Source organism: Citrus clementina, unplaced genomic scaffold (assembly GCF_000493195.1).
Source record: "Citrus clementina cultivar Clemenules unplaced genomic scaffold, Citrus_clementina_v1.0 scaffold_5, whole genome shotgun sequence".
NCBI classification, from domain to species: Eukaryota; Viridiplantae; Streptophyta; class Magnoliopsida; order Sapindales; family Rutaceae; genus Citrus; species Citrus x clementina.
The window spans coordinates 39,708,866-39,730,520 of NW_006262201.1; the positions used below are offsets into that span (position 1 = coordinate 39,708,866).

At 34.0% G+C, this 21,655-nt stretch overlaps 2 protein-coding genes and 1 pseudogene across 2 annotated transcripts; 1 reads left to right on the top strand and 2 right to left on the bottom strand.

Moving 5' to 3' along the window:
* Window positions 1–3,409: 3,409 nt before the first annotated feature.
* Window positions 3,410–6,748, bottom strand: LOC18041780 (protein NRT1/ PTR FAMILY 5.10). Its single transcript, XM_006434611.2, has 4 exons — window positions 5,818–6,748; window positions 5,485–5,702; window positions 4,327–4,847; window positions 3,410–4,243 (listed from the first exon to the last, which is right to left on the bottom strand). Exons 1-4 carry the CDS (start codon window positions 5,945–5,947, stop codon window positions 3,436–3,438), a joined length of 1,677 nt encoding a protein of 558 aa, XP_006434674.1. The 5' UTR covers window positions 5,948–6,748; the 3' UTR covers window positions 3,410–3,435.
* A 674-nt stretch (window positions 6,749–7,422) lies between these two features.
* Window positions 7,423–8,343, bottom strand: LOC18041781. Its single transcript, XM_006434612.2, has one exon. The coding sequence runs from the start codon at window positions 8,132–8,134 to the stop codon at window positions 7,625–7,627; it is 510 nt and encodes a 169-aa protein (XP_006434675.1). The 5' UTR covers window positions 8,135–8,343; the 3' UTR covers window positions 7,423–7,624.
* A 649-nt stretch (window positions 8,344–8,992) lies between these two features.
* On the top strand, window positions 8,993–13,473 carry LOC18041782 (annotated as a pseudogene).
* Window positions 13,474–21,655: the final 8,182 nt, after the last annotated feature.

A 21,655-nucleotide genomic window follows, 5' to 3' on the forward strand; every position in this document is an offset into this window, starting at 1 on the left:
CACACATATTTCATCAAGCAATTTATGTGCAACAATAAACCTAAAACTATATTTAACACCGTTGTTCATTATTTCACCAATACAAACCTAACACACTATTTTTTCACCAATAATTTATATAAAATAGAGTAATTCATCACATTAACAATAAATTGGATTTTACTCACCAAAATATAATTTTTTTTAATAATTATAGAAGTTGTCATCAAATGAAGTGTGTGGGAAATGGAAGATTGACAGCATGTTTGGGAGTGTGGTGAGGTAGTTGGACTGCAAAGCCCAGCTAAGCTACTAAAGTGTTTGGTAACACTTGTAGCTGAGCTTTGGCAGCTTATCAAAAATTTTTTCCCAACTTATACTCCATAACTGTAGCTTTTATTCCATAGCAACTGCATGTTAAAAGTTACAGCACCTCACACCCTGAAACTATCGCCACTGCTGCCAATGTGTTGCCTTTGTGCCACCAATGATTTCAAGACTTTAATGTTTCGTTCGTCCATTGGGGGCTTGAGACAGGTGAGAGTGTGTTTTAAATTAAAGATAAGTGTGTTGGAAAAAATTATATTTAGCTAATTATAATAGGAAAAAAAATGAGGAGTCAACTTAAAAATAAATAACTTTTGGACAAGTTATGTAAATTTCTCAAAACTCATGATAGTTCTTTCTTTTCAAAATTTTGGTTGTTAAAAGTTTTTTTTTACAAATAAGGTAGATGTGTTTTTATTTGCATCTGCTTGTCGCACTTGCCTATCGCACTAAAAAATTAGTAAAAAATTTACGTAGTTACATTTAATCATTTATCATTATTCCTTATCTTATATTTTGTGGTACATCGTAGTCTGTTTTTTTCTTTTTTTCTTTTTTTCAATCTAAGTTAGGCAGCAATGCAACTCATGTCATTGAATGAAGTGTAAACAATCTTCTAGTTTTGTGTTCGGTGCAATAACATTTACTGATTGAGACAACTCTTACCTGCATTTAGCCCCAAATTTTTTAGCAATATTTAGCAAACTTGCTATGAGTCGAAGGTGAGAATGCTAAGCCAATGGGCTCTTAGTCCTTTGAAACAATTTATGAGTCGGAGTCCTAACAATAATTAAGACTCAATTTTTCATTTAATTAAATTGAGTATAGTAGATTTGTTCCTTGTTAATATAGGTAGATTAAATTTTTTCTTTATATTATGTAAGAATAAATTTTCTGATAGACTTCGTATAGTAAATATTAGTAAGATTATGATTGTAACATATTAGTGTCTCAAATAAAATAAAAAAGAAGAAAAAAGTGAGTGCTAATATTGGAAAAATATTTCTAATTTTAAAGATGAGGCGAGTATTAAGAGAACTCTCATTTTGAACAAGAAAATTTAGTTTCAGATAGTTACATTTGGCTTTAGTGGTGATACGGTGGAGCTCGTCCAAGCTGAAGTAAAATTGCATGGATCACGAAAAATATGAAAATATTATAAAAGAGAAAAAAAATTTGCATGGATCAAGCAATTCCTTTGTTGATTCTTTTTTAATATATAATTCTTTTATTGATTTTGGGTCAGACGAATCAACTCTAGTATCAAATTGCCGTTACAACTTGGCCTTGCTCCACACATCAAATAATATGAAAATATTATGATTGTAATTAAAAAATGACAAATTTTGGAGTGCTTGTTAAAAACAAAATTGAATTATAGACATTAAGACAAACTTCTTAGCTGGCCGAGATATTTGTTGACCCTACTTTAAGAATGTAATATTGGAGTAGTTATACACATGTGTGTGTAAAGTATTGGCTAGCAGTTTTATAATTTGATTGGTGGCATCTTCTTTCTTTACTTTTAAAGTAGAGGGTTTAAGACCAATAGGTCTTTATTCGAGCCTTTACACTTATAATGTTGAGATTAAGGATTTGAGCTTCTATAAAATATTAGAAACGATTTAAAGAATTCGAACAACGCTTAAAGAAGTACATACCAAGAGGAGATCTATGTTGTATAATATATTTATAAATATTAATTGTAATATCTGATGCAATATCAATAATAATATTATATAACAGTATTAAAAAAAAAGTAGAGGGTTTAAGTCTCATTATAAAAAATTCGTCCCTTCAACACATTTATTGTTTTATCCTCATTGAAATTTACATAAAAATACACTTTAAAGTGGATAAAAGTTATGTTATCTATTTTCTTAAGAGAAGTGTTTGAACTTTTAAAATCCATATAACTATCAAAATAACAAATAGCACTCTTACAATCTTCATGAAAAAGCCAAACTAAGACTTTTATTGTATTAATATTTTGTTGACTTTACAACAGTAATATATACATACACACATTTTAGCTAAAGATCATGATTAAATTTCTTTCTATGTTCTTGTAAAATATCAATTTCAGTATAACAATAAGATAATTTTCATGCATGGTTATAATTTTTTTCTTTTTTTCTTTTCTTCCTAATTGCAAATAGAATTGTTGTATGATTAGTTTACTATCCTTGTAATTTGACAATTAAAATGCTAAATTTGACGAACAAAACCCAGCGCATTAACAACTGTACATACATACATGCACGTATATATATATATATATAGTTTATTAGAATTGGGGTGAGATTTGAGAATAGCAAGAGTGGGTGGGAGGCTTTGATTTGGTGGGGGCATGCATGATGATTTATACGAAAAAAAGTTGTGAGGATAGGGAGTAAACTGTGAAGTAAGGGTATTTATGGAATGAAAATGTACCAGAAGTGACATAATTTTTATAATTATTTAATGGGGTAGCTTTAGTAAAGGGGTTTGGAGAGAGCTTTTGAGGGTGTTAATAACACCACTTTTTTTTTTTTTAATATTGATTGCATATTAAATTACTATTTACACAAATATCAATACACTAATTTTATTTCTTCTGAAATTACCGGAGGAGACAATAATCTCCTCTCTCTTACACTATCTAACACCCTATCGCATTCTGAACTCTTTCATTTACTTTTGCAATTAAACTTTTATATTTTCTATTTGACAAATTTACATTAATATCTTATATTTATAGCAAAAAAAAAAAATCATAGAATCAAGAGGAGATATCCAATTAAAAAAAATAAATAAATTCATCATTTTTTTTCTTGATGCTAGCTAGAATTTGGTTTTGACCCCAAAAAAAATGAAAATATATAGATTAATTTCTACATTCCTCATACGAAATGGTCAAATATAAATATAATTTTGACGGGTCTACTAGCTTGTTACACTCTGAAAATAAAGATGAAATAGATCACGGCTTGAAAGAGCTATGGATGACTAACTGGTAATAGAAAAAATGATAAAGGTATTTTTGAAATGACGTAGAGATTTATTAGAATTTATGATATTGATAAAACATTTAAATCTAGTTTCGTAATCCCAAACTTAAAAAAAAAAAAAGGAAACATCTAAACAATATTAATTTTCTCTGTTATAAGATTTTGCAAAATACAAAAAGGCTAGCAATCCTCCAGCACTAAGTGCAGCAAGTAACCAATAAAAATAATCAAGATGCGCTCGATTCAAATTATCAGCAAACCAGCTGTCTCTGCCATCTCTGCTTGTTGCTTCATTGATAATTGACACCAGAATGCTACTAAGGAAGCCCCCAACTCCAAGCACACTCATGTAAATGGAGAGACCAAAACTCTTTAATTCTTTGGGAATTTGATCATAGAAGAATTCTTGTAGACCAACTATTGTGAAAACATCTGCAATCCCACATAATAAATATTGAGGAATCAACCACCACACACTCATTGGAATTGTCACATTTGGCTTGTCAATCAGTCCATACTCATTTGCTGTTTCAAGCCTTTTTATTTCTACTAAAGCTGCAACTACCATGGAAATAGTTGATAAAAGCATCCCAGCTCCAATTCTTTGAAGCATTGTGATACCAGAAGGATTTCGGGTGAAATATCTTGTTATCGGAACAAAAATGCAATCATAGATTGGAATGAAGGTGATAATGCCAATACCAATAAACAATTGCAGTGAAGCAGCTGGGATTTTGATGCTCCGAGTGATGGTTCTGTCCATTGTAGCTCCTTGCTTTGTGAAGAACGTTGTGTATTGTGCAAATACAATAGCATACACCAAGCAGGTTGCCCATATTGGAATAAGTCTTAATAATGCCTTTGCCTCTTCAACATCTTCAAGTGTACACAGCTTCCCATCTTCCAATGACGCATCTGGTGTTGCAAGCAAGGCCTTGTTCAGAAACCTTGCACAAAAGATATATTATGTAACGTCATCATTTACCACATGACATATTAGCAAGATGATGAATTAAGTTATTTATCTTACTTGAACTGCTGAGAACTTTGAGCTTCATCTTCACTAGCTAGGGTAGCTTTCCTGGTCTTAATTGCGACAACAAACACTCGACCAATTCTTGCAAATGGGTTTCTCTGTTTACTTTTAACGCTAAACCTGTAGGTCTTAGTTCCAAGTAGGAAAAGAACAAGTGCAGCTACCATAAAGGCACAGGGAATCCCAAATCCAAGAGCCCAATTAAGGTTATCTTGGATGTAAATGACAACCAGAATTGTTGAATTGGCGCCAAAGGATATACCAAAATACCACCAATTGAAAAAAGAGCTTTTGGCTCTGCGTTCCTGAGGGTTCTGTGCATCAAACTGATCAGCACCAAATGCCTGAGTGCAAGGCTTGTGCCCTCCTTGACCAATGGCTACTAGATATAGGGAGAAGATAAATACGATTATTTGGAAATTATGAGGAGAACAGGATTTGGCAGTGTTGTTATTTTGGCAATCTGAACTGCTTAGCAAAGTTATCAAAGCCAAGAGAGTCATCATGCTTAGTCCCTGTGATGCATTGTAAGCTGAATCAAAGCTACAAGTTTATGGCATAAATTTAAAAAGAATCAATATAGGCATGTGCTATCAGATAATATTTTGGTGGAGAATTCCTCGATCATTCCATTGATAATGTACCAGAATAAAAGCTCATTTCCTTTACTTCTCTTGTTCATACACATTTGCAGATGAACCATAATAAAAGATAAAGATTGCATATTTTCGTTGCTGGACTCTTCAATCTATTTACTTTAAAAAAAAAAAACCTTCAATTTTATGTGGGTAGTAACATAAATTGCTAGAGCTTTAGGAGAGATTGCTATTTGCCCCCAATAACTTTGGATTTTACAATTTATCCCCTATAATTTTCATGATTAGCATGTGTCCACTAAATTGAATTGGTTAAAGATAAAATATATAAAAATAAAAACATTATAATAATAGTTAAAAATCTGTCACCGAAAAAAAAAAAAAAAAATTTATAACAGTAGCGAACTTGGTAAAATTGTTAATGTCAGCGCAGGGTCATGTTTCAGTAGTAAACTAAAATTAGGACAACAAAATACTAAAAAATGTAAATATTATTCATTATTTTGTTAGAAAAAATTTTGGATCGACAGAGAGGGAAGGGGAAAGAGAGACTAACCAAGATGTAAATGAGAGAAGCAACAACGATGGTGCGAAAACGGCCAAGAAAAGAATCAGCAAGAAATGCCCCTAAAAGGGGTAGCAGCGACGCCGTTCCCGACCAGACATTGACCGCCGCAGCTGCCGTCGCCGTCGACTCACCAAGCTGTCCCGTCAAATATGTAATGAGATTTGATGATATCCCATAATATGCAAACCTCTCTGCAACTTCAACGCCTATATTGCACGCATTCAATGTCACTCGATGATCTCCAGCTCCAATTAATTACTTCTTACATTAAAGTTATAGAAGAATAATGAATAAATTCACATTTTTGTAACCTTACATTACCTATAATGAAAGATGCTGCTCTCCAGCCACCGGAGTTTAATCTGTCGATCGGACGACCCTGGTGATCCACAAAGCCAATTGTGTTTTCTGGGAGCAGAGTTTCGGTGGTAGAAAGCTCAGAGATGGCCATAAATGCTCAGCAGATCAAAGACTTTCAGTTCTAGAGTTACTATTACATAATTATTCTACTGTTTGATGGAGTAGTAGGCAGCGACTGTGTGACTGTGTCGTACCATCCGAGTAGTTCTGCCTTCTGCTTTTGACTTTAGATACGTGCTCTTGGAAATGGGCTCTTGTTAATATCCAAGCCCAGTCTCCCAATCTCTCCTCGGATCAATTAGACACGGTGCTTCAATTTAATACAAAGTTCGGTTCATAACATAATCTCTTTTCCATAATTTACGTGCCAATTGATATGCCATAATAATAATAGTAATAATAATAATAATAATGGTCATTTACAATTGGGTACATATGTATAAAGTCGTAGTTTATATATATGGTAACCATTTAAAAAAAAAAAATGACGTTGGTGGAGCTGTGAGTACCGTATAAGAAGAGCTGGGTTTTCAAGTTTCAACCCCATTAACCAAAATCACAGAAACTGTTTGGGAGGGATACTGTTTGGGACAAATGCGTCGAAGGGACCAGGAATGACGAGCAGACATCTGATGGCGGGGTTCTGCGCACCGGTGTTTTCCGTTAAAGCCTGGCGCGTGGAAGAACAGGAGCAGAAACATCCTGCTCGTCCACGATGTTGTCGTCCGCGAGGCCAATTCCTATAAAAGGCATGAGGCCATTCCGGCTAGAGACCGAGAGGCGAGGAGACCCGGTCGACGGCAGTTGGCAAGACGCGCTCTCCAGCACGAGAACCTAGGCACAACAGCCACGCTTTCCCCAGAACCGCGACGTAACACGCAAGATCTCACGGAGCCATGACAGCCACACTTTCCCCAGAACCGTGGCGTAACACGCAAGGTCTCACAGAGCCGTGGCAGCCACGCTTTCCCCTGAACCGTGGCGTAACACGCTAGATCCCATGTTTTGCCCATAACGCAGCAGTTGGAGTCCCATACCGTCTCGAAAAGAGCGGAAGACTGAGATTCAGAGGAAGCCTATAAAAAGGTAGCCAACGAAGGTAAAAGGGTTAGCATTTTTAAGATAAAAGAGAAAACCACAAAAAAGCCATAAGACCTGTGGCAAGCGTTCCCCGAACCTTCATATCTGACTTGAGCGTCGGAGGGTTTGCGCCGGGAGAACAACCGGCGTACTCTGACTTGTCTGTGTGTGCAGGGACATCCGGAGAAGAAGCATTACTAGGAGATCTCCTGGTCGTGGTAGAGTTGATCGAGCAGGGATCCTGGTCGTAGAACGAGGAGAACCGGAATCTCGCATCAACATTTTGGCGCCGTCTGTGGGGAAGCAGAGCAAAAAGCTTCTGTCGGTAGCAAGAAGAGGGGTGGAGTAAGCGAAAGTCAATGGAGATAGGAGGAAGTAGCGCACAAGGGGGTGACATAAGGCTTAACGATTCCGTGACGCTGAGGGAGGTGATCAGCGAAGCACGGGAAAAAGTCATGTTCGACCGGATGGAGCGAATGGAAAAGCAGATGGAAATAGTTTCCACTGCAATCAAAAGTTTTGCAATATACAATTTCCAATCCATGGTACATGTCAAGAATTTGCATAACTGCATCAATTAGAAGTCAGAATCCCTTTCTCAACATAATAATTTAAAAAAAAAAAAAACCAAACCTGTCATTTACACCAAAAAAGAGTAAAGAGAGAGGGAAAAAAAAAAAATCTAAGATCACCTCAAAAGAGGAACCCTACAATCATCTTGATCTTGATGATGATAATCATCAGCAGCACAATCATAAACAGATCCAACGAGCATCAATTGATCTTCCAAGTACCGCTGCAGCAAACCCACTTCCCTTCCATCATCTTGTTGCTCACATCCACAGCAACCCTCTTCGCATCTTCTAAGGCTTTCGTCCTCCACCGATTTCCTCTGTCTCCGGCGGCAGATTCTGATACAAACTTCAACGGCACAGAGAAAAGGGAAACAAGCGAACAGTAACGGCAGCAAAATAGGCGAACAGAACAAAAGAAACACCCAACGGCTTCGTCGTGACCGGAGCCACGACCCCGTGGCTAAAGCCAGCATAGAGCGAGTGGCGGTGGGGGGCGTTGGATTATTATGGGTTTCATCGGGAGGTGATTTAAGGTTTTGGGTATTATTATTAGTAATATTTTTATGATCGTAGTTTAATTTGCGGCTCGAAGGATTTGCACATGGCTCTTGATTTTTATGCATGGGACCATGTGAGTGAAATTTTTTACTCTTTGCGACTGCTCTTTATCTCTCTGTTTGCTTTAATGAAATGTGGAGTGGGGCGTATAATGGGGAATTAGGCGATCAGATTAGTTTAAACTTTAAACTCCGGATTTATTTTGTGTACTTGGATTCACACTTGCAAAAATTTTCTATCCATTTGGTTTCGGCCCGTAAAATTTTCTATCCATTTGGTTTTGGCCCGTACCAAAATATCTCTTGGCATCTTTTTTATTTGAGATTCTCATTTCAATTTTTTTAAAAAAAAAATGCTCCCATTATACATAATCCTAATTTCTTACTTGTCTCACCAACAGAATGAAATAATGTTTCCTGTAATAAAAACTGCAAAGTGCAAAACAATAATTTGGTGCTGTACATTTGTCTTGAGAGGCAGTTAAAATAAAGTACGCAATCAGTAATCTAAATAATATGCTTTACCTAAGGGCAGTACTGTGGGTCGGTGCGCCGCATTACCCTTCTCTTTAGAGAAAGTGAAAGAAAAAATGATTTGTCTTTCCTTCATAAAACAATAATGTGAAAAACAGAATTATCAAATGTATATTTAGGATTTTCCTTTCCCCGAAATGGAAAATCCTACAGCAAAAACAATAGCAAAACAGTCACCTAAGATCGCAAAGTTTTAGGAGGATTACAAAATTACAATTGATCGAATGTGAAAAAATATATATAATGTCCATGCATGCTCCACGTGGCTTCTCCTTTTGCGTGGCAAATTATTGACAGAACACTTGGCTAGAATACCTGCGTCCGGTGGCCAAATGTTATTTGAGATCGTTTGCTTCTTTTGCTAGAAATTAAGTCCGCGAGTCATGACTATGAGAGTTTTTATTTGGCTCTATTGAACAGAATATTACCCAACATGTTCTAAGAATAAGAAGAATACTAGTGCTGTTAAAACAGTCGAGGTCTGTAGAGCCAAACCTTATATTAACCAAGCATTTTTTGAAATGGACATCTCCGATACCGAAACTTTGATGCTACAACGACAAGACACCGTTGATGATTGTGTTGACTACAGAGGTCGTCCTGTACACAGAGCCAACTCCGGCGGCTGGAAATCAGCTTTATTCATTATCGGTGTGGAAATGGCTGAGAGGTTTGCTTTTTGTGGAACCGGATCAAACCTCATTACCTATTTGACTGGACCTTTGGGTCAGTCCACTGCCACTGCTGCTCAAAATGCGAACAAGTGGTCAGGCACATCTCAGCTGCTGCCGCTTTTAGGGGCATTTGTAGGTGATTCTTTTCTTGGTCGTTACCGGACGATTTTTTTGCTTCTCTTATTTATGTCTTGGTAAGTTTCTTAATTTCTTTCAACTGGCCCTTTGTTGAGGGACTTCTTTCTGTTGAGTAGTCTAGTGTATGTGCTTTCCTTGATTGTCAGTCATCTATGACTTGATGTTTTCTGATAAATATTCCGGGACTGGGCTTGCTGAATCTGTCGGCTATGTTATCTTTATTAAAAAAATAACAGTAAGTTAACAATTAAGAACAATAGGTAATTTATGTGAAATTAATTGGTAACAGAATTAAACAGCAGCAAGAACAGCAATTGGTATTAAACAGCAGCAAGAACAGCAACTGTAAATCAAACAGTAGAGAAAAGAAATTAACAAAATTATTTCTCAGGATACAACGGGTACGAATTATCCGTTAAGTACAGACAAATAATTCCAGCGAACCACAACGGACAAACTCGATCAAAATCAAGACGTTAGAAAGAGAAAAGAAAAATTTGAGTGCTCTGTGTGCTGGTTACTTTGTGTGTGTCCAAAACAGAAGAGGAAGATGCTTTTTTATCAAACAATAGGGAAAAGAAATTAACGAAACTGTTACTTAGGATACAACGTACGAATTATCCGTCAAGCACAGATAAATAATTCTGGCGAACCACAACAGTGGACAAACTCGATCAAAATCAAGACGTCAGACGGAGAAAAGAAAATTTTAAGTGCTCTGTGTGTGTCCAAAACAGAAGAAGAATCTTTTTATACACATGTGAGTAAGGATGGCAATGGGGAGGGGAGGGGAGGGGAGGGGACCGATCTCCCCGTACTCATCCCCGATATTTTGCGTATATCCCCGTCCCCTCCCCGTCCTCGTCAGAATTACTTGAGAGAATCCTCATCCCCTCCCCAAATAATAACAGGGGATCCCCGAGGGTCCCCGATCCCCGAATAACTAATACATTTTTTTTTCGATTTTGAGTTAATCATATTAAAATAAAAAATTCAAATAAAAGTAAAGTTCGAAATATATCTTACATTAATATCTATTACAAAAGTCACATTCATTAAATTAGTAAGTAACGCAACATGTAAGGGATACAAACTTCTTTTACAAACTATCATGAACAAATTAATAGTTTAATACAAAATTGTTACAAATAAAATAGAATTTAAATTCAAAATTAACTTTTTCAATGGTGGCGTGGGCACTTTATAAATGTGGACTATTCCCTTTACAACACAATAGTTAAATCAGAGTAAATCAAAAGTAAATATTAGATTAGATTAGATTAGATATTAAAATTGTGATTCGTTGTGGGCAATTATAACATCTAAAAATAAATAAAAAATAGATTTAAGTTTAAAATATTTAAAGAATATTAAAATTAAAAAAATGTTTGGCTATTAGAATCTACTCGGTCTTTTTAATGTCCTAAATAAAAATTTAGGACTTTAATTAGTTAATTAGGCCTAAAAGTTTAATAATATAAATATTTTGATTTTTTTATTTTTACCAATATTTATAATTTTATAATTTAAATTTTATTATTTATTTACTAGTAATTTTAAAAAATTAAAATGGGGAAATGGGTAGGGGATGGGGATTCCACCTCATCCCCGTCCCCTCCCCGAATAAGAAATTGGGTATGAAATTATCCACATACCCTCCCCGAATGGGAAAAATCCCCGAGGGTACCCGTCCCCGTGGGAATTTTTGCCATCCCTACAAGTAGGGATGGCAATTTGCGGGCTTGGGCCGGGCTTTTTAAAGCCCAGGCCCAAGCCCGCATCATTCAAATAAAGCCTAGGCCCTTCAAAAGCCCGCCCATCTTGGACGGGCCGAACTCGGGCCGGGCTTGGCTTTTTAAATTAATTATAAAATATTTTTTAAATTAAGAAAAAATATTTAAATTAAAGATAATAATATAATATATAAATAGAATAATGATCAAATACATGAAATATTAGTAATACAACCTAATAAAATAACAAATACTAATATAAAAAATTAAACTAATTTAATATTTTAAATTTTTTCTTTTTTATTTAAATTAAATTTATTTTTTATTCATAAATTTAAAAAGCCTGGGCCAAGTCCAGGCTTTTTTGCGAAGCCCTTGTCCAGGCCCAACATATGTGGGCTTTGTAATTTTTTGGCCCATATCCAGGCCCATCCGTGCGGGCCGGGCTTTAGGCCCGCAGGCCTGGGCTGGGCTTGGCCGGGCCTGGACAAGCCTAGGCTTTTTTGCCACCCCTACCTACAAGTGAGTGTTGTAACAGCAGCATAAAATTGAATTTCCAAATTCAATATAAATATATGCGATTTAATTTGCAAGTTTGGGTGATCTTAGGCTGACATTCGCACGGGCGCACACGAGTTCAATCAAATCGGTCTTGGATTTGCACCCCCCCTACACACGTGCGTGTTTATATATAGATGCTTACCTATATATAAACACAAATCTTTTAGTTTATTTTTCCCTTATGGAATAAACCTCATTTCCTTTTAAATTTCCAACTTTAAGGGTGTACTTTGAGAGATAATTTCTTATTCACCCAAGCACCATTTTGAGTAAATAAATATACACTTTCGAAGTATTTACGGAGTAGAATCCGAACCTCATAAGATTTCACACTTTTACTAAGTGAGACCCACTCAAAATGTGCCTTCAAAATAACATATTGATATGCTATTTTTTCAACAATCTTTAGTCAGCCACACCAAAGATAAATTTACATCCTCCCAATCAGTTCCAAGTCCAGGTGATCTTATTCTTTTTTTTCCCTATATCTTGTAGTACTCGCGCAAGGTGGGCAGCGGCCTTGTGTTCAGGCTGTTGGTGCCGATCAGTTTGACGAAAAGCACCCAGAAGAATGCAAACTGAAAATTCCATTCTTTAATTGGTGGTATTTTGGAATGTGTACATCCTCCATATTTACGCATTTTATAATAAGCTCTGTTCAGGAGAACCTTTATTGGGGTCTTGGATTTGGAATTCCATGCATTTCCATGGCCATTGCACCTATTGTTTTCTTGCTCGGAACTAAGTCCTATCGATATACTATGAAAGGGAACGGGATGAACCCCTTTTTGAGAATTGGTAAGGTATTTGTTGCTGCTATTAGAAACTTGAGAGCTGCGGCACCTTCTGCAATGGCTCTTGAACAGGAAGCTGGAACAATCTACTCAGACCAAGTACGTGAAGTGCTTTTTAATTAGTTTCAGTGACCTGTACAAAGGCAAACTTTTTGCCATGTAACCATTTTATCACACCAAACTGAATGGCAGGTTCCTGAACAAAGCCTTGGTTGTACCACCAGATGGTTCAGAGGCATATGCCAAGGCACCAAGCATCAGTGAAGTTGAAGAAGCAAAGGCACTTCTCAGGCTTGTTCCAATATGGACAAAAATCACGGTGTATGGCATTGTGTCTGCTCAGCAACCAACTTTTTTTACCAAGCAAGAAGCTAGGATGGACCGATCTATTACGCCAGGCTGTTCTCACCGTTCCCATCTATGACCGCGTTTTTGTGCCGATAGCAAGAGACCTCACTGAGAAAGCTGCTGGAATTACAATGCTCCAGCGATTTGGAATTGGGTTGTTTTTCTCTGTCATAGAGATGGTCACTCCAGCTTTAGTTGAAATGAAGAGGCTCAAAACTGCTCAAGCATATGGACTTGTCGATAAGCCTGGTGTGATAATTCCAATGGGCGTGTGGTGGCTGATTCCTCAGCATGTTTTGTTTGGTGTCTCTGAATCTTTCGCCATGGTTTGTCTTCAAGAACATTTTTATGATCAAGTTCCAACGGAATTAAGGAGTGTCTGTCTTTCACTCTACCTCAGTATATTTGGTGTTGCCGTGTTGGCGGCTTTATGAGCAGCTTTCTGATTTCTTCCATTCAGAAAGCAACTGATGGAAATGGCCGTGATTGCTGGTTTGCTAATGATCTGAACAAGGGACATCTTGATTAATTTATTGGCTTCTTGGTGGACTAGTGCCGTAGAATTAATTGTGTACTTACATTTTGCAAAATCATACGTTTATAAACGGGAAAGTACAGTATAGTGCTGTATTCCCGTATATTTTTTACCAAGTGTAATATCTGGGAAGTGAGTTGTTTACATAAAATTTAAAAAAAAAAAAAAAACTCCGAAAATTTGCTACTGTAAACACGAGACGTCCTATAGAAGTTAAAAACCGAGGATTTCACCTTGTTTGGCATGTGAATTAATTCTTGCCCGAATGGGTGTCGTTTTGAGTTTGCCTATTCGTGCACCACGACCACTCAGCCTTGATGACAGAGTAGTGAATCAGCTGGCATTTGGGGATTCAACACCGCAGGATTTGAGGGAAAGATGAACTGAGTCATCGTCTATGCATGAGCTTGAAGGCTGTCCTCGGAATTTTGAAAGACAGAAGATCCATAGGGCATGTAACCATAGCTAAGCATGTTCTTGTACAAAATTAACACCTTCCAATCATTTCCGTTTACTTGTTTAAAGTTTTCGATATTGGTTGTATTAGGAAATATATCTTATTTTTCAATAAGATTTTCCTAGTATATTTTTTTCGTTAGTAAAATTCATATTAATAAATAAGTAATTTTTCCTTTAAGTCATGTTTGGTTTGAAGAAAGGGAAGGAGAGAAAAATAGTGGAATTGAGGGGAATGGAGAATAAAGGAGTGGAGAAGTAGTGAAATTAAATTTTATTATTTGGTTTGATATAAAATTTGATAAGGAAATAAATTACAAATTTTTTCTTTAGATAAATTTATCCTTTTACCTTAAATATTAAACTATTTATATTATATTATATTATATTATATATATATATATATATATATAATAATAATAATAATAATAATAATAATAATAATTAAAATAATGGCGGTTCGGCGACTTTACAATGACGTCCGGCAAAGGTCTGATGACTTTCCGGCGACATCCGGCGAAGGTCCGATGATAATTAATTTAAATTTTTAAATTTTCATATTAAATAAATAAGTTTATTTATTTTGTTAAGTATCTTAAATCATTTATTAAATTTAATTAATATATAATTATTTATTATATTAAATTAATAAAATAAAATTATAAATAATAATTATTAATGGCATTAAATAAGTTAAAAAGTTGAAGGGTAATTTTGGAAACTTTAGTTTCTAACATAAGATGAATTTAAATTCTTCACTATTTGGTGTGGAATTCAAAATTTACATTATGATAAATATTAAATTCTAATGGAAATTAAATTCTTATAAATTTTGTCCAATCAAACAATGGAAATAAAAATAGAATTTAAATTACTTTTCTTTCCTTCATTCTCTACTCCCAACTAAACACCACCTTAGAACTTAATTTATTCAAGGAGTAAAACTAGTATAAGAAATGAAATACTTCTCGTACAACAAATAATCATTATATAAAGGGAGGTGGATTCACTTGTTTGTATAATACAATAAGCAATTCTCTCTAAGTAGACAATTTTTAGTGTGAGAGAAACAACATAACTATTTAGAGATTAAGTGTTAGTGGGGTTTTGGGCGTCAGAAAAATACTAGAGTAATTGTAATATTTTTTCACATAAAATACTTTTTTCTTGTCGCCCTTCGCAATTGAGGGTTTCTTCCAGTATATTTCTATATAAATTCTTATGTTGTGTGATTTGTATTATTCTCTATCTATTTTCTATTTATTATTTATTTGATATTTTTGCTTCTAGGATCTTATGTGGAATTAAAAATTTCCTAACAAGTGGTATCGAAGCTAAAGATTATTCTACAAAGCAATTATGTTTGCAAACAAATTTTCAAATCCTGTGAGGATTGCGGTCAAAAAGTTTGATGGAAGAATCAATTTTGGCTTGTGGAAAATTTAATTTAAGGATGTATTGATTCAATCTGATCACACAAGGAAAGCAAGAGTGATATAAGCCTTATTCCCATTGGTGGAAACCCTTGGAGGCGTGTAGACAATCAAGATACCTTAAAAGAAAAAAATGTCGGAATAGAGCAAGTTTGGCAAATAGCTTTAAATTAATATATGGAGATACTAATAATGTTAGCTAGTGGTGTGCCTCTTTTTTTAATGAGAGATTAGTTTATCCTTTTTGTCATGCCATGAAAGAGGATGTGTTACTGCTAACGAGTTCACAAGATTTACACATAAGGTATGGTTTGGCATTTATTCAAGATGTGTGGTGAATTTTTATATTAATAGCCGAGGACTCTCAAGGAAGCCAAACATGAGAGTCGTATTTTCAATAAAGTGATCGACATATACCGAATATGTGTACTCTGCATAAGGTGGAGTATGATGATTCTCAGTGTAGAGAATTATGGCTGCTGAATAAGGACACGATTTTACCCATGGTGGAGTGATTTTCATAAGCCTTATATGTGTAGTTTTGGCAGAGTAAAAAAAGGGGAGACAAGGTGGTTGTGTAAATGTACGGTGAATCATGTTTTGTTGCCATTAAGATTCCTATTTAAAGAATAAGTAATTTTCATTTGGGACTTAACATATTGGAGGAAATGTACAACTAGTATAAGCAAAGAAATAATTACTATATATAAGGAGGTTGGGTTCATTTATTTATATAAACACAACAATTAGTTTTCTGCAATTAGAGAGTTTCTAGTGTGAGAGAAATGACATGTCTATTGAGAGATTGAGTGTTATTATTTTTTTGAGTGTGAGAAAAATATTAGAGTGATTGTAATAATTTTTCACATCGTAATTTTTTCTCTCATCTTCATTAGCGAGCGTGGTTTTTCTCCAGTATATGAGTTTTTCACATAAATTCTTGCATTGTGTAATTGATTTATTCTCTATCTATTTTTTGTTTATTATTTGTTTGATATTTTTACTTGTGGGATCTTGGATGGGATTAATTCCTAATAGGTTGTAGTTGCAATTAGGGGTGGGCATTTGGTTCGGATCAACCTGAACCCGAATCAAAATAGAACCCGATCAGGTTAAAATTAAAAATTAAAAAATTCCTTAATAATCTAACCCTAATTGCACACAGTCACACACACCAAACATGCACAATTACAGTCGCTGCCAAAAACTTCTTTCTCTTCTTCTCTTGCTACGGTTGCCAAATCCTTCACTTCTCCCTTTTCTTTTGCTGCCGCAGCTGTCAAATGCCCAAATCCTTCACTTTTTCCTCTGCTGCTACCAAATCCTTTACCTTTTCTTGCCAAATCCTTGTTAAGATTCATTCATTTATTGTCTAGTCCTGATTCATGGCTTCTAGATGAGAGGCAATTGTAATTAAACAAATTCAATCCCCATCGAATCCAAACACACCATTTTTTATTCTTTATCCTCTTACATATTCTCCTTACGATTTAATCCAATTTGACTTCCCCAAATCCAAGCAGTAGCAAGTCCCTCTACCATCAACCTTGAAGTCATCGCCGTTGCAAGCAGCAATTTTAATGCTAGTTATTTTTTTAGTTAGTTGTTTTAATTTTTTGGTTAATTGTTTATTTAATTTCTTGTGTTAATTGTTAAATATTCGTAGTTGTTCATTGGTTAATTTTTGGATGGGATTTAAAAAGAATAAATTTTTTGGTTAATTAATACTTTTTTGATGGGATTTATGATAATAAATTTGTAGGGCAGGGTTTATCAGTTAAATCTAAATTGAATTTGTAGCCCGAATCGAATCGAACCGAACTAAAACAATTTCGGTTCGAGTTACAAATTCTAACCCATTTGGGTTGAATTCTCCAACCCTAACGGGTTGTAACCCAAATCGAAAAATGAAAAAATCGAATTGAAAACCGAAACGCCCACTCCTAGCTGCAATTCTCAACCCTTTGATTTTAATTGGTCCTCCTAGTTTAAAGAAGTCATTTGCTCATTTTCTTCGCTTTTGCATCTTAACAATAATCTGAACAACAAATGTTGCTCTAGTACATTGTAGATATAATTATCTAGAGGCCTTCGAAAAAATAAATGAGCAATTTTATCTCTATTTTGTGAGGTGTCGTTGATTACATTTGTACACAAGCGTCCAGATATGAAAACTGAAAAGGCAGCATAATGTCACGGGATAATTAATTTGCATAGTAATCTTTGCGGCACTTAGATAACTTCTAGAATAAAAGCTGCTAAGTAAGCCTATTGAATTTCTTGAACTAGCTAAGCAAGATTGCTTGCCGAAAATTTAAAGAGAAGCGAGAGCAGTGTAGTGATTGAGAATTTTATTACTCGGAGCTTTGTAAGTATATTTGAGTTACTTGGTGTGTGGTGTGTGTAAAATGACAATTGTCATACCCTATTTATAGGGGAGGCTTGCCCATTCTATAGCTCTCCATGTAACTTGTGCAGCTTGCCTAAAAATCTAGATACTTACAAGTGCACATGTGTATAAAACTTTAGATATGTACAAGTGCTAGAGTGTGTTGAAAATTTCGGAAATCGGGCCAATCTAGTACACCTTGGGCCGTCTTCAAGCTCTTGGACTTGGAGATTTGGGAGATCTGTTGCTTAGCGCATCATGGATTGCTTGTAAGTGCATCTCAGAGCGCCTATTTAACCTCCTTCGCTAGGAAATTTAAGCGACCAGTGACAGTAAGCTATGTTCCCAGCAGTTACGACTTTTTTGGAAGTTTTGATACTACTCTCTCTTTTTTTTTTCTTGTTGGATCCTTTATTTTAAATATTAATTTTATTTACGTCTTCTCTTTAAATGTCATATTTCCTTTTTATGTTAATAATAAAATTCCCCTTTTTACCCAAAAAAAAATCGTCGTCATACTATTTAAAAGAATCTGGAAGCGGCAAAATTAGTCAAAGTATACACAAGGACGTTAATTTTCCTAAAAATTTATGTGATTTTTATGATAAAATAAAAATAATAATTTATATAGACAAGACATAATTACATTATGCTAGACAAGTCATTAGTCATTAATCTTAAATTGTATTTTAATTGTTGTACCAAAAAAATGTATCGCTATCTGATTACTTCAAGTGATAGATAATTATTATGTTTTATCATTTTTCTGATTGGTTCAAGTGATATATAATTATTAACTTTTATAATTTTTTATTCGAATAGTGAATTTTTATTGGTCACACATCAATTGATATATAAACTAAATATTCTAACAAAATAAACATAACATACTCTTAATTATTGAATAAAATTTTCCGAATCTCCACAAATATTGTGCTATTTTGATGTTGTGTGGATTTATCAAATTAATTATTAACTAATCGTATTCACTATTACAACAACTCACAGTGACTAACTGACTCCTTCCGGTTCATATTTTAAATAAAATCACATTATTTTATGCTCTTGGTGTAGTACACCAACCTAGCTATTGACTTTATACACTTTGGTACTAATATCAATAGGGTTCGGCTATGTTGGAGTTCACTTACGGTGGAGCACGAATTTCAACCATACACATAAAGTGATAAATAATAAATAATGAATTTTTTACTATTTATCACTTTACGTGTATGACTGAGATTTGTGTTTTACTGTAGATGAACTCTACCGTACCCATAGCCATATCAATAATAGGGTAATGTCGTTTTCCTAACGTTATGGGTCAAGCGAATGATTTTTAAATATTTTGATTTATTTAATTGATCATCCGTTTGCTTAGCCCACCTCTTATTTAAATAATAAAAAAAAAAGAGAGAGAGGGAAAAGAGAGTAATCTCATTTCCTTGCTGAAGTCGTTGTCTGGGCTTTAAATTTGCAACTGCAATGTGTAGTCTCAAAACTTATTGCGGCGTTGTCCAAGTTTATTACTGCATTTTACAATTATGAGTCAAGTTAATTTATGGCTGTTAGTTTTCTGTCTTTGAAATATGCGAACCTTTTATAGTTTAATTTGCAGCACGTTGGAAGCGCTACAGTTACATAAGGGCTAGTGTGACTGCAGTAGCAACTGCAAGAGCCAGATTTTATTGTAGTATGAAATATTAATCTATGAGGGCAACAGAATGTACATGTCATGGATAGCAGAAGGAAAAAGTTATAGAATACATAATAGATAATGCAATCAATTAATTCATTTATGACATGTGTATCTGAATTTATATAATCATCATTTGTATGCTGATTCTTTAAAATAAATGTATATAAATCTTAATATTATTTATTTGTTGTATAACTAAAATAGAACGTTAGAGGTATTTTAGAATTTCTTGGGCTGGAGATAAATATTTTTTCTTATGCATTAATTGTTTTCAATGTTATTATTACTTTTTGGACTTTTGTTGGGTTGCTTAAGGTGTATCTCTTAGCTAGAGATATAATTTCTTTTGTATGCATTGATCGTTTTCAAATATTGTTGTCCCTCTTTAGAATTTTGTTGGGTTGCTTAAGGTGTATCTCTTAGATGTTACGTGAAGATTGAGGCAATTAAATAATGGATTGAGATTTTAAAAACTTATAGCTAGTTTTTACTTTCCCAGTTGTGCGATGAATGCTTGAAAGAAAACTTGTTCAATGATTTTCATATGTTTTATGAACCAAATCATGCGGCTGGTTAAATTCTTAGCAAGTGATAATCCTTAATAATATTATACATGTACTAATGTATATTATAAGCTTTGGGTTTTTTTAGCAACATATTATCCACACTTTTTTTTTGCAAAATAATGGCGGTTATTTTGGTGATTGAAGCAGCTTATGCTAATGGTTGGTACCAACTTTGGTTTGAATCTGATTTGTTTTGTAGTAGCTAAATGCTTGATGATTTTCACTTTCTTTGGGCTCTTTGCAATTTGGTGACTTGACTGATGGTCGAGTTATAAATTTTTATAATTAGAGCTGGTAAAATGGGTTAGCGAATCATGTTTGTGTTGTGTCAGCTTCATGTCGTATCAAATTTAGGTCGATCCAAACAAGACCCATTTACTAATCGTGTCAAAATATTGAAACCCTACCCAACACAAAAAATAAACAGATTACCTAATAATCCGCTTAATAACTATATATTTAACAAAATTTACATCAGACATTTGTACATTGTAACTATATATATATATATATATAATAAAACATATGTGTCTGCTGAAATATTGCACATTTATACTATTGAAATTTTAATTATATATGTGCAAGTAATGTTATATATTGATATTATAAAATATGCATGTCCAACAATATTTTATACATTTACACTATTAAAGTTCTAAATCTATATAAAATTTTATAAATGAAATACTATGTATATGTTTATCCTTTCCAAAAAAAAACTAAAAAGAGATAATCACGTCCAGTATTTAAGTTTTGATGATAAGAATCTGCAAATTAATTTAGAATAGAAAATATAATCATGTCATTGATCGAGTAAATGGGTCAAGAACTTCAACCATAACTCAACATGGAAAAAAATTATGTCGACTTAGATTGGACTCATTTAATAATCGTGTTAAATTTGACGACTTATATTCATTTATTCGTGTCGGTTCGTGTATGATAATCAAATCGTGTCAAATTTTACAAAACCCTAATTTTTATATAAATTTATTTTATACAAATTGTTGAGGTATGAATTCATTAGTTAGATGAAAATGTAAAATAATAAAAATAATCATGTGCTTCTGTGTTCAATTGAATTTTGGAATATGCGAACCTTCTATAGTTTTATTTGCAGCATGTTGAAAGTGCTACAATTATACAAGGGCTAATGTGACTGCAGTCGCAATCGCTGGAACCAGATTTTATTGTAGTATGAAATATTGAAATATGTGGGTAACAGAAAGTATATGTGATGCATAGTTAGATGAGAAGTTCTAAAATACATCTAGATAATATAATCATAATTTATGTATGATAAGTGTGTATAATTTTTTTACAATCGTCAATTATATTTGATTCTTTGAAATAAATATATATAAGTTTTAATATTATTTATTTGTTGTATGGTTGACATGAAATCTCATAAATATTTTAAAAATTTTCACGAGGGAGATATATATATTTTTATACATTAATTGTTTTCAATATTATTATTACTCTATGGACTTTTATTGGGTTGCTTTAGGTGTATCTCTTAGCTAGAGATATGATTTCTTTTTTATGCATTAGTTGTTTTCAATATTATTATTACTGTTTGGATTTTTGTTGGGTTGCTTACGGAGTATCTCTTGGATCTTATGTGAAGATTGAGGCAATTAAATAATGGATTGAAATTTTAAAAAATTCTAGCTAATTTTTTCTTTATTTTAATACCCCAGCTGTCGGCCGATGAATGCTGAAAG

Bases quoted from the DNA above. Each gene is read 5' to 3' on its own strand.
- LOC18041780 (XM_006434611.2), bottom strand. From the start codon at position 5,947: ATGGCCATCTCTGAGCTTTCTACCACCGAAACTCTGCTCCCAGAAAAC. The intron at 4,848-5,484 runs GTTAGTCTCTCT...AATGCATCACAG, and splicing joins CTTCTCTCATTTACATCTTG to GGACTAAGCATGATGACTCT. The intron at 4,244-4,326 runs GTAAGATAAATA...CTTTTGTGCAAG, and splicing joins CAAAGTTCTCAGCAGTTCAA to GTTTCTGAACAAGGCCTTGC.
- LOC18041781 (XM_006434612.2), bottom strand. From the start codon at position 8,134: ATGCATAAAAATCAAGAGCCATGTGCAAATCCTTCGAGCCGCAAATTA.